Source organism: Ambystoma mexicanum, chromosome 3q, assembly GCF_040938575.1.
Source record: "Ambystoma mexicanum isolate Mex_15411 chromosome 3q, UKY_AmexF1_1, whole genome shotgun sequence".
NCBI lineage: Eukaryota > Metazoa > Chordata > Amphibia > Caudata > Ambystomatidae > Ambystoma > Ambystoma mexicanum.
The window spans coordinates 377,865,576-377,882,820 of record NC_090926.1 but is presented as its reverse complement, the minus strand read 5'-3'; the positions used below and the strand labels follow the sequence as shown (position 1 = coordinate 377,882,820).

The window sequence follows — 17,245 nt, the reverse complement described above, 5'->3', positions numbered from 1 at the left end:
GGCAGAGGTCTGCTCGGAGACCATACATGGTGATTCCCTCCCTCCCTTGCAATGGATGGCTAAACCAGTTCTGAGTCCTGCATCACTTAGACCCTCCTCTTGGAGCTCTGAATAATGGTGGGCCTGTAGCTGCCATCAACCTTCTGTGGCGAACTCCCCCTTTGCCTGAATCTTGCGCAGCCAGGTGCTGTGAAACCTGCAGTGTATACTCGTCATAGGCACTGGAAATTGCTGCTCTGTTGCTGTGGCTTCTACCAAGAAGAGAAGACTTGCTAGAGGTTGTGTCATGGAGAGCTTCATCCTAATTTCTCTGGATCCCATGCTGGGCCACTCCAACTTCTCATCGCATTTGAGGGGTCCAGTGGGTCCTTCAATGTTGTGTTAGTCATGACAGATGTCCTTCAGCTACAATCAAGTCCAGCTTGCTGGTAATTCATTCTATTAGACTCCAGAGGGAGACCGGAATCGCAAAACTGCCAGACCCAATTGCCATAGTTGTCATCCGAGGAATAACCTGCAACTGCAATCCCTGGACCTCCAAGGCCGGAACCTACAGTAAGAGCAAATGCGTCGTACAGCCCTGATTTAAATGGGATTGTCGCTAGTCTTGATCAGGGTTTGAAGGGCTGTCTTGTTGCTCTCCTGATGCCAATTAATTTCAAGAACTACCCTGCAACTGCCATTGCCTTGCTTTTGGTTATGGAACCTGCACGTAGGCATCCTGTCTCGGGTCTCTTTGGACGACTGGGATTAGCCACTGCCCAACCTTACTTTGCATCATATGAATATTGTCACAGACTCCAGTACCATCTATCACATTTATTCCCATTGATTTCTAAAGGAAACCTTTGAATAACTCTTCAAACTACCCCCTAAGCAGCCAAAACCTGGTTACGTACCTTTAGAACTGTGGAACATCTGACAAATCTGTGGATGCCGTCCCTTCTCTCCTATGGGGAACCTTTGCCATGGGGACAGGCCAGCATGTCCACAGTACAATAATCCCCCCTGGGGGGTGGGGTGCATCGGGGAAGGATCACTTGGGAGGGGACGCCCCCTATGGGATTAGGGACGATAATTCCAGAGACCGCAGCATATCACCGCCTCGTTAGACCCTCCCTCTTACCCCATGCCAAACTCTCCTCCTTTCCCACCAGTGTCAATGTCTGCTATTGTAATATTAATCAACTTAATATGTTAGACCAGAGTAGTGGCCCTGAATATAAAAATTGCCTTCCATATAGCTCCATTACAAGTACTGTGAAGAAGATGACCAGGAGTATGCCGATCACTCTGGAGAACCAAAGCGAACGGTCTAGTCTCTCACAGCATTTTATTGGTTCAATGAAATAGAAAACAGAGGGTAACTAACATGGAGAGATCCATCCTCTGATGAGGAAGCCCGGAGATGCTAACCTGGCGAACAGGGGGCCGCAGCAGGAGCCGCTGTGCGCAGAGGTGAATGGGACCACAAAGATAGTCCAAGTAAAAGGAGCTACTTTGTTCAATGCCCGAACAAACCTCCGGGCGCCCCTAAGTCCGGCAAGCGCTGGAAAGCAAAACCCAATCCCGAGTAGGGAGCAGAGAATGGCAGAGTGACCGTCAACGGGAAGAGAAACCCGAATGCAAATTGACCGGCGGGGATACCGCCAACCGCAGAGAACACCCGAATGCTGCCGTAGCCTCAGAGGGAAGCACTGGTGCTCGTAAAGCGCAAATCCCAGAAACAGGTACGTGGTCAGACCAAGAGGTGCTGGAGGTCCGGGAGGAAGCAGGGAACAGCAGCAGAACACGAGATAGGAGGGTTTGGCACCCGCACCCATATGAGAGCTAAAGTATAAGAGGGTCTGGGAACCCGAGACAAACAAACATTGAAAAAAGAAGCATAAGCCTGGCTCGAGAGTAAACCAGGCTATTGCAGCAGTGCATTGCGAATCTGGAACTCACACACATAAAAATCACAGAACAAGTGGGTCTTGGACCCTGAGAGAAACAGAGACATTGCAGAAAGAAGCATATGCCTGAAGGAGAGTAAACCACCAGGCTATTGCTACAGCGATTTGTGAGTCTGGGACCCATACCCATATAAAAGCCAGATAACAAGAGGGTCTGGGAGCCTGAAAGACAGACAGAACAAAAGAAAGCATATACTTGGTAGGAGAGTAAACCAAGTTATGGCAACCACGCATTGCGAGTCTGGGACCTGCACCCATATAAGAACCTGAGAATAAGATGGTCTTGGACCCTGAAAGCAAAAGAGAAAGATCAGAAGAAAACCTGGGCTTGGCAGGAGCGTACACCAAGCTGGCATAACATTGCAAGTCTGGGGATCTCACCCATATGAGAATCTAAGAATACAGTGAAGTTTATTAAAGAAGGTATGGGATCTGGGACACAAGTTAAGAGAAGGAAAGGGAACTACACAAGGAGGAGACAAACTCCTAAAGTAGAACCAAAAGGAATCCAGGTGACAGGAGCAAACCTTTAAACATTGGAGTAATACTTTATGGAACATTTTTTTTGTTGTTTTTATCAACTGAGACATTGGTAACTTTTCTGTTGGCAAGAACTGTCAATATCACTTTAAGTTGGGAAGAAACCCTCTTGAAAATTAGATTTATGTTATTAGTGTTAGGGCCAGAAGTAGGGTTTTGGGACAAAACAGTGACTATTTGTTTGGCATCCTGCCATTTTCTTTTAGATTTCTTTGAGGCAGGGAAACACCTCTTACGCTTTAGGGGCAGAGAGGCCATTTCCCCAACTCCTTTTGTGCTTAATAAAAGTGTATAACCAAAATCATGTCACCCTTTTGTCCGAGCCTTACTTCTGCACCCTTTCAAACACTGAGTCATACAATAGGGCTGGACTCATTAATATTAGTTACTAAGTGTTGGTGTTTTACACCATTTTAAGTCCTATTATAATTTGTTTGAACATCTTTCCCCTCCACTTTAGGTCACACTAACACCATTGCTATTGAAAGTGTGTAGGGTGTGGTGTGCTCCATTTTTGGACACGAAACTGATAGTATATCTGTATTTATAATTTTGTTAACCTATTAGTGCTTGGCTTTAATGCAGCTCTGTTGATAAATAAATATCTATTTGTGAATATTTGTGAGTACCTATTTGTGTGAACAATCCCTTGCTTGACAATCTTGTGTGCTGGCTAATTGTATTTTTCACCAAACTACTGATCTACGAACTCCAGGCCTTACTGCTCAGCCTCGGTATCAAGTGAGAGTGTGGTTAGACCTTTGTGTAGTGCGGCTTCACTGTTAAAGTGATGGGCTTGTACCAAAGTGAAGAGACAACACCTTGATTCAATGGACAATTCCCATGGGCTTGATTATAGGGAAAAATAGGTAAATTCTGCTTTCACCCGATAGGTACAGCAGGAAAGGCAACCATTCAGAAGAGTGATCCCAAAGGACCCTCATAGAAGACTTTGAGACCTGTGTTAAGAGAACCAGCAGTATAACAAGAGCTGGTTGCAGAGGGAGCTCAAGGCCCACTCCAGGCAAACAACAACAATGATAGAAGGGGTGCTAAAAGCACTACTTCCAAGGTGAGAGGGCAGCTGTGAACAGACCAACTATGGGGTCAGGACCCAAGGACCCGGAGACAGGTACTCCTGGTGCTGGCTGCTTCAATTCCGTTTGTTAGTTTTATTTGCTTACATAGCACGCCGAGCACAAGGATATCTGGGCGCTTATCTTAGGGTAGAAAATGGTTACAATAGTTAGGCGAAATACAGTAAAAGATACAGTAATAGATACCGTGGTAGATACAATAATATACAGATATATACAAAGGTAGATCTAGTGGACTCTTTTCTAGAAAATGTGTCCATCAGATACTTGGGGGCTGAGTTGTTTAGGCACTTGTGAGTAATCATGAGCGTTCTAAAGGTGATCCTATCTTGGATTGGGAGCCAGTTAGTGTTACATCGGATTTGTGAAATGTGATTGGAATGAGGAATGTTTAGGGCAGTTCTGAGTGCATTATTTTGCAATACTTGTAACTTGTGAAGGTTCCTCTGGATGATGCCCAGGTAGAGAGTATTATAATAGTCCAGTTTGGACAATAAGGGCTATTACGAGGGTGATACAGCTATTAGTGGACAGAAATGGTCTACAGGCATTTATCAATTGTGATGTGTAGGCCGCCGTTGAGGGTGAGGTGGCATCGATTTGTCTTTGAAGAGTTAGGGCAGAATCTAGATAGAAGCCTAAGGTTTTGGCTTCCTTGTCAACTTTGATGAGAGTACCATCAATATTGAAAGAGGAATATTTGGGACCTAGCTTGTTAAGTCTTAACTTGGATCCAATGAGTAGGAGCTGTTTTATCGTCGTTAAGACATAAGCCATGTTTGGGCATCCAAGCCTGGATTTTACTGTAGATTTCGTTTAGGAGTATAGAATCTGATGGATAGTCGCCCGATAGAGTGAGGAGTATTTGTGTATCATCTGCGTAGTTCGTATAGGATATGATCCTATCATCTAGATATGATCATCTAGATGGTCAAACAGGAGCTTAGTGAATATGTTGTAGAGGGTAGGGGGACACAAGAGCCTTGTTGGACTCCACATGTGATGGGGGAGGGATCAGCTGAAGCAGTGGGGGAGAAAACCCTCATAGATCTGTCCCAAAGAAGGAGTTGCCCCATGCTGCAGCTATGGTGGAAAAAGAAGCAGCTGCGGTGAGGTGGTTAGTTAAAATGTTGTGGTCGACTAGATCGGACGCTGCCAGCAAATCCATTAGGAGCAGTAGAGTAGGCTTTCCATTGTCCCTTGCCTCATCCATTTGGATTTTCAGATCCAAGAGGGCTGTTTCTGTCCAGTGTCTTGGTCTGAAACCAGATTGTCTGAGGTCTAAGAGATTATTGGTCTCAAGATGATTTTGAATCTGGACATATGCTACCTTGTTTAAGATTTTGAGGAGAAAAGGCACTGTGGTGATTGGTCTGAAGTTGGTGGCAGGGATCAAGGTTCGGTTTTCTGATGAGGGGCATGACCCAAGCGTCTTTAAGAGTTTTGGGAACGGTGCAGGAGGCAAATGAGGAGTTTATAAAGGATGTGCTAAAGGGTCAAATTCTTTGGCTCCTTTTATGATCGAGGCTGGACATATTTTTTTATTTATTTTTTTATTTGTAATTTACAGTTTTTTTTGCAAACTTTTATTACAAAATCCTTAGAAAATCACATCTCCTTATTCAGATCATCCTTGTCATCAACAGTCCAACAGCACCAGAAGAGACAAAGGAATTACATGATTAAGCAAACAAAGGAAAAGAAAACATAACAGAGCAGCCTCCACTCTATTCACTAATCGTCTTCTCTGATGTAGATAGAACACTGTCCAACAAGTTTATAGCTGCACAAATTAAATGGACTGAGTTCCCACTTAGGATTCGCATCCATAAGACTTCTGGGTTTCCAGTTACAGGTGCAAACTGGCCCATGAGTAAGGATCTAGCTTCCTTTAGTGATTGACATTCCGTTAATAAGTGCTTTACTGTTTCGGTATAAAGCCCACAGAGCCTACATGAGTCGTCTAATATTTTCCATGCGTCTCACAAACAGCATGTTCCGCGACTTATAGATGTTAGTTCGTAGGCGGAAAAAACGATCTCTATGGAGTCGAGATGGAAATTGACAGATATTTTGGTGAATTGTCCAATTTGTTCAGCGTCGGCCCCAAGTCCATTGCAGTTGCCAACTCGTAATATTTATCTAGGTTTTGTATCCATAGCCACTGCCTCAGTTTTTTCCTTGCAATTTGAGGCCAATTCAGTAGCATCTCCATTGTAATGTTTGCAGACCGCATATAGACTTTTATTCTTTGAGACCATTCTTTCAATAGGTTGTCTTGATTTGTTTTTCCATGCGGAGCAAAGATTTTGTATGCAGGTTCCACATTGTTGAGTTCCATCTTTCTTAACAAGGCCATGGATTTCCAAATAACTATGCCGTACAGAGGCTCCACTGCTAGTTCATGACAATGTCATTGATGGGTATTTTGGCAGTTGTAACACGTCGCCAAAAAAATTCCTTTAAGTTTTGTCCAGATTTTTAAGTCAATGTTCCAGCCTGCCTCTGCACCGAATGTGATTGCTGGGATAACTTTTTGGAGGTAGAATGAGCGGACTGGAACAAGCGTGAATTTCCCATATAGCATGTGGATTCTTGCTCCTTGTAGTGCCAGGGTTCGTGTTCGCTTGTCAAGCTCGTTAACCCCGCTTCGTTCTCTGATTGAAGTGTTTATTGAGATTCCCAGATAACGGATCACATTAACTTCGTCAATTGGAACCTTATTGATATACCACTTGAAGTTTTTATTTCTTGCTCCCTCTATAGGACCAAACTTCATGATCTTCGTCTTTTTCACATTGATCCTAAGGTCATTTGCTTCCATGTACCCTTCCAAGGCACTTAGGAGACGCTGTAGGCCGATTGGTGTTCTGTCGGCTAGCACCAGGTCATCGGCGTAGATCAAGCAACGTATTTGATGTCCATTTATTTTTGGGGCAAATGAATGTGTACTAGCTAAGGCTTCCGAGACATCAGCAATGCACAGTTTAAATAGGACCGCAGCCAAGGGGCAGCCTTGCTTCACTCCTTTATTTGTTGCGATCGATTCTGAAAGATCACCATTTTCATTAAGCCTTATTCTTATTATGGTGGATTCATGTAAAGCTTGTATTGGATTTAGCAGAGAGAGCGCGCATTTCCATTTCTTTAATTTTGCCCAAAGCATCTCTCGGTTTATGGTGTCGAACGCTTGTTGCATATCAATAAAGGCGAAGTACAGGTTTTTCCTCTTCCGAATGGCTTCAAGCTTCAAGATGTTTACTATAGCGAGGTTGTTTTCTGTGCCCACTCCTTTCGTGAAGCCGGTTTGTGTCTCGTCATCAATTTTGGATCTCCGAGCCCATGCTGTTATTTTTTGTTGTAAGAACATTGCAAATACCTTCCCAATGTTGTCCAATAAAGCAATTGGGCGATAATTGACAGGTTCTTCTCTGTCGCCCTTCTTGTGTATTGGTACAATAATTGCTTCGGACCAGGATGCTGGAATTTTCCTGGTTTTGGCAATCTCCTTAAACAACTCCGAGATGAAAACTGACCATTCGTGTTTATGTTGTTTTAGCATCACATTGGTGATGCAATCAGGGCCGGCTGCTCTTGAATTTTTTAACTTTGATATTGCACTTGCTATGTCCTCTTCAGATTCAATTATATCCCAGGCAGTTAAACATGGCTCATTTTTTACTTCCAGCTTGGTTGGTTGTTACGTGAGTAGTTGTTCAAAATGCCTCACCCAGTTGGCTTCCGATACACCATTGGCCATAGTACTTGCGTGTTTTATACTGCCTTGGTTCAAAATGTTCCAGATGTCTCTGGTATTATTAGTTTTAATCAGAGCTAGCATTGCCTCGCCTCGTTATTGATCGCGCTGCAGGTTGAAAGCCTTTAACCAGTTACGATAAACTTGTTTCCGATGTTTTATCGTAGTAGCTGCATTTGTGTTGCTTCCAGACCTCAGCTCTCGTAGACCTTTTCTTAATTTCAACTTTTCCTTTCTCAAGGTGCTACTCCAAATATGTAGGTGATCATGTTCTTGATGGTATTGCCTTTTATTTGTCGAGTTAGTGTACGGCAGTAAAGCAGTGTCATTTGGTGTTTCCAGGCTATCTTTGGTTTGTGATTGGAAAACAGATGTGAATTTCAGGATCTGATTTGCTTTTATCCTGAGTCTGTTACGTCCAGAATTTACTTCCAGCTCTGTACATGCCGAACCTACCAGTGTCTTACAACTTGGTTGCCAAGACATGATCAGAAGAGAGTGATCACTATTGTTTGAGGGAATTATCGCCAGGGTGTGAATTAGCTTTGTCACATTATTAGACGTCCAGATGTAATCTAAAGTTTTTTCATACCCCATATTTCGCCAGGTGACTTGTGGCGGGATGTCTCCCTTCACATTTCCGTTGATCATTGTGCAGTCTCGTGCCTCCATTGCATCGTTCCATCTTGTTCGTCTGGAGCTGGCTTTACGTTCTTCTACTCGGGATACTTCGATTAATTCTTTTTTCCCATTGAACCATGCTAGGTTTAGATCTCCGCACACAATGAGCCATACATTTTGATGGGACGACTGGTTCTTGTCTATTAACGTTGTTATGGAGGTAATGAATTTGCTACTAGTGATCTTGCTTGGGTTCCAGTAGACATTCAGTAACAATAACTTTTGGACTTTGTCTTTTTCTCCGCTCTTTCTTTCAAGTAGGGTCGCTTGTACGTGCCGATTTGGATTAATTGATTCAGTGACTTCCTAAATTGTTCCTATTTTTATCAATGTTAGAAGACCAGAAAAAGGACGACCCGTTATGTTTTTGTCGGCAGGGTTGATCAATATGTGATAACCGTCCTTTTCTGGTGACTGCCGCAGCCAAGTTTCCTGCAAGCAGATGGCAAAGTTATTCGTTAGGTCCACTGGGAAGTCGTTGTATAAGTGACTGAATATCCTGGTATTCCAGGAAATGAGGGTGGCATCGGCATCCTGTCTGGGTGTGACTAGTTAATGTCTCCTTTTAGCCTGCAATCGCAGCTCTTCATTTGTCGCAGTTGATGAATAGGTACTCAAGTGGGTTCGTATTTGAGCTCGCCGTTGGGTCAGAGTTCTTTTTTTTACTCATTTCTTTCCTCGCGTGCTTCAGCCAACAGTGTTGACATCTCGAGTTGTTCAGAAATCTCGAACCCCAGACGTAGCAGTTCCTCTTTCGCGGTCAATATAGTCTTTCTGACCGCTTGAGAGTTGATGTGTAAGAGAACACTATCAACTCGTTCTTCCGACGTGTATTCGACAATTCGTATGTCATCAGACTTGAGAATCCTTAATGTCCGTACTGAGTAGAATAATCGCATTACATTGCCTCGGTTCAAATTTACCTCTGAATCGTCGTCAAGCACGTTGATTATTTTTATTTTTCCTCAGGCACATGTGCGTTGTCCTGGCAAGGATTTTGACATTTCTTTTCTTGTTCGATTTTGAGCCGACGTATGTTTTGGATTTAGTACCGTTTCCAATTTCTCTTTTGTGAAACGGTTAGCATTCGAGTGTCTGTCGGCCATTTTTGTAGCTGCTGCCTGTGGCAGTAACTTTTTCTTGTCTCCCATTTGTTTTGTGACAGCCCTCGAGTACTTCATACTGCCTTTCTGCCTGCCCTGATGTTTTTGGGAGGAAGCTTCCAGCATGCTCGAACTTTCAGATGAAGAGATGTAGGTTTCATCTCGAGTTTCATCCTCTCCAGAAACATTGGAATATGTGGAGAGGTTGCACAATTCCTGAATATCATCAGATAGTGAATCACTGTTTGTGTCTGAGTCGCTTCTTATCCGTTTTTTTGGGTTTGTTTTAACAATTTTATGTAGCCTTCTGACAGGATGATCTTTGGGACCTGTTTCAGTGTCTTTTTCCTTTTCCAATGTGTCCACATTTACTTCTTTAAAGCCATTTATGATCGGAGGTTTGTTGGTCATTATTCCCACTGCGTTTTCTCGAACAAATAGCTTTGATTTCGGGGGCGTTGTTAGGTTTCTGATAAATTTCCTTGAGTTTGATGTTTGGTTGTTGACTGTCACATGTTTTTTCGGAATGACTGATGCAGTAGTACCAGGAACCACAGGCTGTCTGGGATCAGGGGTTTTTCCTGATTGGATGTTTTTTGCTAGTCCATGGAAGATCCCAAACAAGGCCTTGGCGGTTGAAAAGCTCGGCACACCTGGCGGAGGCTCCGAAACTTGCATCTTCAAAGTCTCTTTATTTTTCTCTTGGGCGTCGATAGGACGCTTTTCCATTGCCATTGCAGAAGGGGCTGTGACACTTGCCTCCCGGCAGCTGGGTACAATTTGAGTACTTAGATTTGCGTCTACCGGATGGAGAATTAAGGCTTTAGAAGCTTTTTGTGACAGTGTTTCCTCTCCTTTTGGCTCTGAGCCAATAGGAACAACAATAGTATTGGGTCCATCGTCCATTTTAACTGAACTTAAGTTTTCCAAATTTAGATCCGAAAAAGACTTTTTCATAAAATCTAACAGATCGTCCATTTGCTTTCTTCCTTCATTTGTCTGTTTTTCAATTAACTCATAAATCTTTCTGAGGCTAACGTCTATCTACGTGTATTGGTTATCTTTTTGTTGTTGTTGTATTTGTACTAGAGTTTCCATTTTTGAAACTTTTTCCACCAAATTGCCCAAGCAAGCTACATTGTTTTGTGTGGCTTCATTCAAGTTGTCGTATAATTTTATGAAAGGAATTAGTGCCAAGGAGGTTGCAGCTAGTACATTGTTGTGAATCTGGATTGCTGCTGCTACAGATAGATTTGATTTTGTTTCATTTTCCTTATCAGAAGCACTTGATTTTTCCCTGTCTGGTATTTTTGAATCCATGCAGTCGCAGACCAGATGCGAGTGTTGAATCTTTTGCAAATGCTCAGCGGTTACACTTGCACCATGGTTAGTTGGAGTGGAGTAGTTTGGTGCGTTTGCCCCTTTTATTCTGCATTTTTTTCCCATGGCCGAATGATTCACTAAGGGAGCTAGCAGGTTTATCACCAAGTGCAAGTATCTGTGGGTGACGATGTACCGGCCTCTCGCCACTCCGCTTGGAATCCGCTGTGTATTCTTTGCTCAGCTGACAATGTACTTTACCTTGTAAGTTTGCAAGACTTGAGACTGTCAGTTACTGACACTGCAGGTACCGGATTTCGACAGCCAATTTTATTGTCCTTCATTTTACTCGCGTAGCTGTCTGATAGTTTCGTTTTAATATTTTCAAAATCGGCTTGTAGTCTCCGGGTAAGTCTTGCCTCTCGACCTGCTAAGTCAATGCCACCATAATTCAGACTCTCCATTGCACTTAGTTGTGGTATGACTTTTCTCTCACCTTCCATTTTTTTTTCTTTCAGGTTCGCTTGTTGTTTGTGTCATATTTGAATGGCAACTGTATTCAATAGGCAGCGTGAGTTGCAGCGGTTGTATTGAGCTAGTTAGACGTGCGATATCTTCTCGATTGCCGCAGCATGGTTCATGTTGGTGAGTGTCGAAATTAAATGTTTTGGGATTTGGTGCAATTTGTGATGTTTCCATGTTTAGTAGTTCTGCATCTGTCACATCGAATGGGGAATAGAACAGGTCTTCGCCTGCTTCAATTCTTCCATCTTCTGATTGCAATTGTTGCGCTGCTGGTGTTTTTGTGTTGCCAACTGTTACGCATGCCCCAAGTTCATTTTTCTCATCCTGGTTCACTTGTGGTGCAGACAGCGCTATTGAGTTTGTTTTGCCAAAGAAGTCCATCTGACTGGACGAGACCAACGAACCCGGCGCCCGTGCAAAACCTGTTTCACTAACGTTCTTTAAAGATTCAGTTCCTTCATTTTTGCTGAACTTGTTCTTTATTTTTCATTTCCTTCAGCATCTGATTAGATGTTACTATGGACTCTGTGCTGATGGCTACTATGGGCGCGGGGTTGGTTTCAATAAAGGCCAACTGTAATACACTTGTCCGAAGACAAGGCCTTTCTTCCATTGACCTTTCTCCTGTTTGTATAAACAAAGGTTCAGGGAGACAACGGGCAGCCAAGTAAGCGAGCGCTGCAGGACCGTTAATACTTTCAAGGGACGTGTGTGATTGGGGAGACATGTGGATGGTAGGAGGAGGCGGAGGGGACTGCTCAAATGCACGCGCGCTAATGACGTGAGCTGGGGGAAACCGCTCACTCCCCCTCCCCACCTCCCGCTCGCATGTTTTGTTTGCTAACAATGAAACGTCACATAAAGAACTTTCATGCGCTCCAATGACTTTCTGGCTTTTCATTTTAGCACTAATACCGCACACGGTTGATGCCTGTTTTGCTTTTAGACGGGTTTGAGGGCCCGTATCCATGAATTAATGGAGTTATGGAGTCTTACCTTCCTCCTGACGTCCTGCACGGACTGCAGCAGACTGAAACTCTGCACGAAACTCCCTTTAAAAACTCCGAACGAGCGCGGAGCGCGCGCGTTCGGAGTTTTTAAAGGAAGGTTGGGCTTACTTTCCTTAAAGACAGTTCCACAGAAAAGGGGACAAAACAAGCAAAGCAGTGTGTAGCAGCAGCTCCTCTCTCCTCGAGCACTGCAGCAGACTGAAACTCTGCACGAAACTCTGCACGCACTCCGCGCTCATTCAGAGTTTTTAAAGGAAGGTTGGGCTTACTTTCCTTAAAGACACAGTTCCAGTTCCACAGAAAACGGGACAAAACAAGCAAAGCAGTGTGTAGCAGCAGCTCTTCTCTCCTCGAGCACTGCAGCAGACTGAAACTCTGCACGAAACTACGCTGGACATATGTCTCCTTGGCGGCTTGAGACTTTTGATGATGGACTCAACCTCTAACGTATTGACGTGGGTGAATTCGAAGACTTTGTTTTGATTAGGGGGCGTAGGGTGTTGGGAGCTCAGGTTAGGCTGTGTACTGTCTGAGCTGCTAGTCTTGGCAGTGGTCAACAAGCTAGATCTTTTTGCTTCGATTTTTGATTGAAGTAATGCAATTTTGTTGAGTAGGGCCTCTTGGATGTTTGTACACCAAAGGGCATCTTTCTTACAGTAGCCTGGAGGGGAGATCGGAGATTCCAATTCTTTGAGGATAGTGAAGAGCTCCTTTGTACTAGATTTGGCATTAAAGATTCTATTGCTGTAGTTTTCCCTTTTTGTTTCTAGGATAGCGGTTTTGTATGTGGTGGAGGTAATTATGAATTTATCCTTGTTCTGCGTTGAGATTTTTTTGTTCCAAGACGCCTCTGCGTCTTAGATTTATGTAGCATTTTCAGCTCGGTGGGGAACCATTTATTAAGGTGCGCCAGAGGTTTGGCTTTCCTTAGTTTAAGTGGGGCTAGTTGTTCAAGGGCCTTAAGTAGATTCTGATTGTATAGTTCTACCATTGTTGAAGGGTCTAAGTCAGGGGCCAGCTGTTGTTGGGCGATAGGTAAGGGGAGTATGCTTTCTAGAGAGATTAGGCGGTTATTTCTGGTTAAAGCTGGTGGGGCTTAGAGATCCTTGGGTGACGGTTGTTTGAAGTCGTGAATTTCAAAGAAAATGATGTTGTGGTCTGACCATGCACATGGCACATTGGAGAGGATTTTAGTATTGCAGTTAAAGTCTGCTATCCAATCTAAAATACTGCCTTTGCAGTGTGTAGGGTCAGATATACGCAGTGAGAAGTATTTTGGATGGCAGAGGCATTGGTATCTAGGTTGTCATACAGGCCAAGATTCAAGTCACCTAGAAGCAGGATTTGGTGTTGTGTGAGGAGGCACGTTATGTCTTCCTCAAAGGAGGAAGATTGGCCAGGCGATCTGTATGGGATGTGGATAAGGAGTGTTCGCTCTAATGAGAGGGGCAATTTCACGCAGAGGAGTTCTCCGGAGGTGAAAGATGTGCTGTCACTTTCTCTGACGGCCAAAGTGTTTTTGGCAATGATAGCTACCCCACCTCCTCTCTTCGTGGTTTTATCAGATCTGGCTAGCATCAGTTTGGAGATTTAGAAATGGGTCACTCAAACACAGAAGCCAGCAAGGACCCAATAAAGAATAAAAACACTCAGGGAGCAGACTCACAAGACAAAGAACTTAGCAACAGCGACGATACAGGAGCAACAGGAGCCTTGCAAAACTCAGCAAGTGGCGCAAGTCAACCCAGGGGGGCAGGCAGGAAAATGCCAGCACGCAAGGAAATAGTCCCATGATAAAGCCAATGGCTGGAGGTGATCATGTTGTCCACAATGGAGCTGAGGTGGAACAACAGCACGCTGCTTGCAATTCCAAGCCGGGAAGATCAGTAGTGATACAAAAGAATTAAAATGAGGACATGCTGCCTCTGCACTCGTAGCCTTAAGGACTGACTATCCCCGAAAATGAAGCGAGTCATGTCGGGCTCCAGCTTTCTACAAGAATGGGAGAAATCTCAAGCTCAAGAGATCTAATGCTAAAATTAGGCTGTTCAGAGACATGGTGGGCTTGATGAGTGAGGCCTTAAGTGAGGATGCACAAGGTAGGCTGTTGATACAAACGTAGGTAAGGCATGCAGACAATACGTTGGGGATGTATATGGTAGGCTCCAAATGCATGTAATAGTCTGGGGGTGCAGACAGTAGCTTGCAGATATGGCAGTTGTCAGGTGTAACAGTAAGGTGGGGACATATATATGTGTGCAAGTCTGAATGCATATATGTATGGAATTTTTAAAGCACAACTATAACTTGGAAGTAAGAGTTCTATACATCGGTGGCATGCCTGGGGGTTGAGGGCTTACAGGTATGATTCAGGGATAATAGAGGTTGCAGGGATGGGAAGATAACACAAGGAAGGGAGAGTTTCAGAGGGAGAAAAGAGAGGTAGGCTTGAGTGGAGTGATCAGCGATTAGCAACATGTTCTTTTCAGAGTGGGGTTTTCAGGTCCTGACTCAACTGTAGAATGGAGGGGGACAATCTGATTTGTGCTGGTAACTTGTTTCAGAGACAGGGTGCTTAGCAGGAAAAGGTTTTCCCTCTTGGAGTTTGTGGTTTACAATCTGGCGATGTCGTGGCTTCTCGTGGTACATTGGCAACCAGAGATAGTGAGTTTCTCAGCCAGGTAGAGTGGTGTGTTGGTTGTGACTACTTGGTGGCTATACAGGCTGTCTTGAAAATGATGCCTCCTTGAAGGTGTAGCCAGTGCAGTTCCTCGAGGATGGGAGTGATATGGTAAATATTTTCATAGTCCTGTTATGAGGTGGGCTGCAGCATGCTGGACAGCTTTCAGGTGGGAATTTGAGACAACTGCAAATAGGCTGTTGCCACCATCCATGTGGGAGATGACGAGGGCTTTGACAACTGTTCCAAAACTCAGTGGAAATGGAAGGCTTGACTTTCCAGGAGATATGTGGTGTGGTTATAGTTGATGGTAAAGCCAAAAGAATTGACACTGAGGGAGAGCTCAAGCATGAATCCATTGTGCTTCCTTTCTGTCAGCCAGTTCTGTATTTGGTTATGTTTGGTAGGGTTCCTAGGAGAAAGAACTTAAAATTTGTTGGGTTGCGCTTCAAGTAGGTGCTTGACATCCAGGCTTGGATGAGGGACTAATGGTGCATGGGTTGAAGGATGTTATTGGTGCAAATGATCTTTAGGTAAACATTTGTGTTATTTGCATATTGGTAAATCTTGATGTCGGTGTTGGTAAGGAGTCCATCTCAAAAGGATAAACAAACTCGGCTGGGGAAAAACACCTAAGACGAAGCTGCATTGCGAGAAAAGAAAATTATGTATTGAACCATGTAGTAGAGCTGTAAATCACGATAGACTATGGACAAATCACAAGATGGGTCGGAGAATCAAGGGAACGTTTCTGAATCCCATACTAGGCCCGAGTTGCATATTGTGCACAGGGAACTCACATTCTTTGTTGCTGAATGGCATATTGAGGTAGTGTATCACATGGTAGAGTAAGTGAAATTGTGTGCCAGGCCTAGAAAACACTTTCTAGTTGCATGTGTTTCACACTGCTGGTTAGAGAATCGAATGCTTGACTGGAAGAAACTGCAGTTTAGATCTAGGAGTCCTACATTATATTTGGAGAACTCAGAGGATAGGCCTAGACATCATCTACTAGGTTAAAGGCAAATCACGCTCTGAGCTGGGAACCACAAGTTAGACTTGTAAATCACAAATTAGAGGCTGGTGAATCAAACTGCTGATTTTTCTTGTGGAGGGAACCTCCTCAGAAATGTTGTGGTTACTTTAGTGGCTGCTTTTCAAGAGTAGCAATCTTTTTATCTAATTTTCACTGAAGAGTATGGGGGCAGTGAGATGTTTCGGGGGGATCTCTGCCACATTTTGCAGTAAAAAAGTGGTGAAAATATGCATTTTAAAAGTGGTGAAACTGTGTTTGGTAAAAGCACATGAAAGCCATTAGAAGCTACTCCCAGCAGATTCTTCTTGTGATTCGTACCCCTTATATGCATATCAGGGATTTGCCACATGCAGAAGAGCCCTGCCAAGGGTTCTTACCAAAGGTTAACGACACGCATGCAGAGAACACTCTTTTTCCCTCTACCATGCACAACAACCACGTTGCATAGCGAAACCATTTTATTCTGTGCACATTGCCATTCAAAGAAGGCCATTTGTGAGGCCCCGCATGGCCTCACAAAGGGTTTACTGGTGGTCTGCACCATAAAGGGTGCACTGCGTGACATCATACCCCCCACTGACCGAACATTCCATGCCACATATTGTAACCCCCTTTGCCCCATATGTTACCCTCCATTGCTCAGTTGTTTCCTGGTTAGGTTCATACTATATAAAATGCCAAATATAAATACAAATACAGGTGAGGAATGTCTTGCTCTGCTTTGAGCCTAATTGCCATGATTGTTTGGTATGTAGCTGTAGCTGGGATGCATCCAAACTCTGCGCATAGGGAAAACGCTGCCTTACGTTCCTATGACAAGAAGAATTGCAGGTGACAAACGCAAAAAGCTTTATATTGGCTTAGCAGAGTATGAGGGTATACATAATAGACTTAGAAAAAGGACACCCAAAGCTGGGAAAATCAGACTACACTGGGTGAATTCAGATAAAAGGCTGGTTAATAATACTAGGCATGCAAGTCTCATGCAAAGATGACCGCAAAAGGGAAAGATTTTTATTTTCAATAGCTACTAAAATGGGTTTATACACATATTGCTTGCGTGGATGCAGCAAATTATCGAAGTATGTTGAAAATAAGATTTGTATTAGAATTGTGATTAATTTGTATGTATTAAAAAAAAATTGTGAAAGTTTTGCATAACCCATAACGCAAAAATAACCCATAATAAAAAGTAATACCCATCGACTTCCAGCTATCTATCATAAAACCCACTTTCAAATGAAGTATCTAAACACAAGCCAACATCCCACTCACACCACCATTATGCAACCTTATCAAGCAGTGCATTCTCCCCACCCAATCAGGCACAAGGGATCATGTCTTGGATAATCACAGGTCCGGCTATCTTTCCCACTACCCATCCTCCAATTACGTACCTTCTTGGAAGGCTTCGTTGATGGCCTGGATCTCCTGGTTGTTCCGTGTGGCCAGGATTTCAATGAGCGCCTTCTCATCTGTGCCAGCTCCCTGCAGGCAAAGGAAGGCAAAGACGGACTAAGAAAAGCAGACTTCCACCTGCT

At 43.8% G+C, this 17,245-nt stretch overlaps 1 protein-coding gene across 4 annotated transcripts in view; it reads right to left on the bottom strand.

Annotated features, from left to right (window-relative positions):
• Positions 1-17,245, bottom strand: part of ANXA6 (annexin A6) — a 275,493-nt gene that overhangs the window by 35,912 nt on the left and 222,336 nt on the right. For all 4 annotated transcript variants that reach the window (XM_069654018.1, XM_069654020.1, XM_069654017.1 and 1 more), the window contains exon 18: positions 17,102-17,192. In XM_069654018.1, the coding sequence (XP_069510119.1) occupies positions 17,102-17,192 (91 nt within the window). The remainder of the gene's footprint in view (positions 1-17,101; positions 17,193-17,245) is intronic.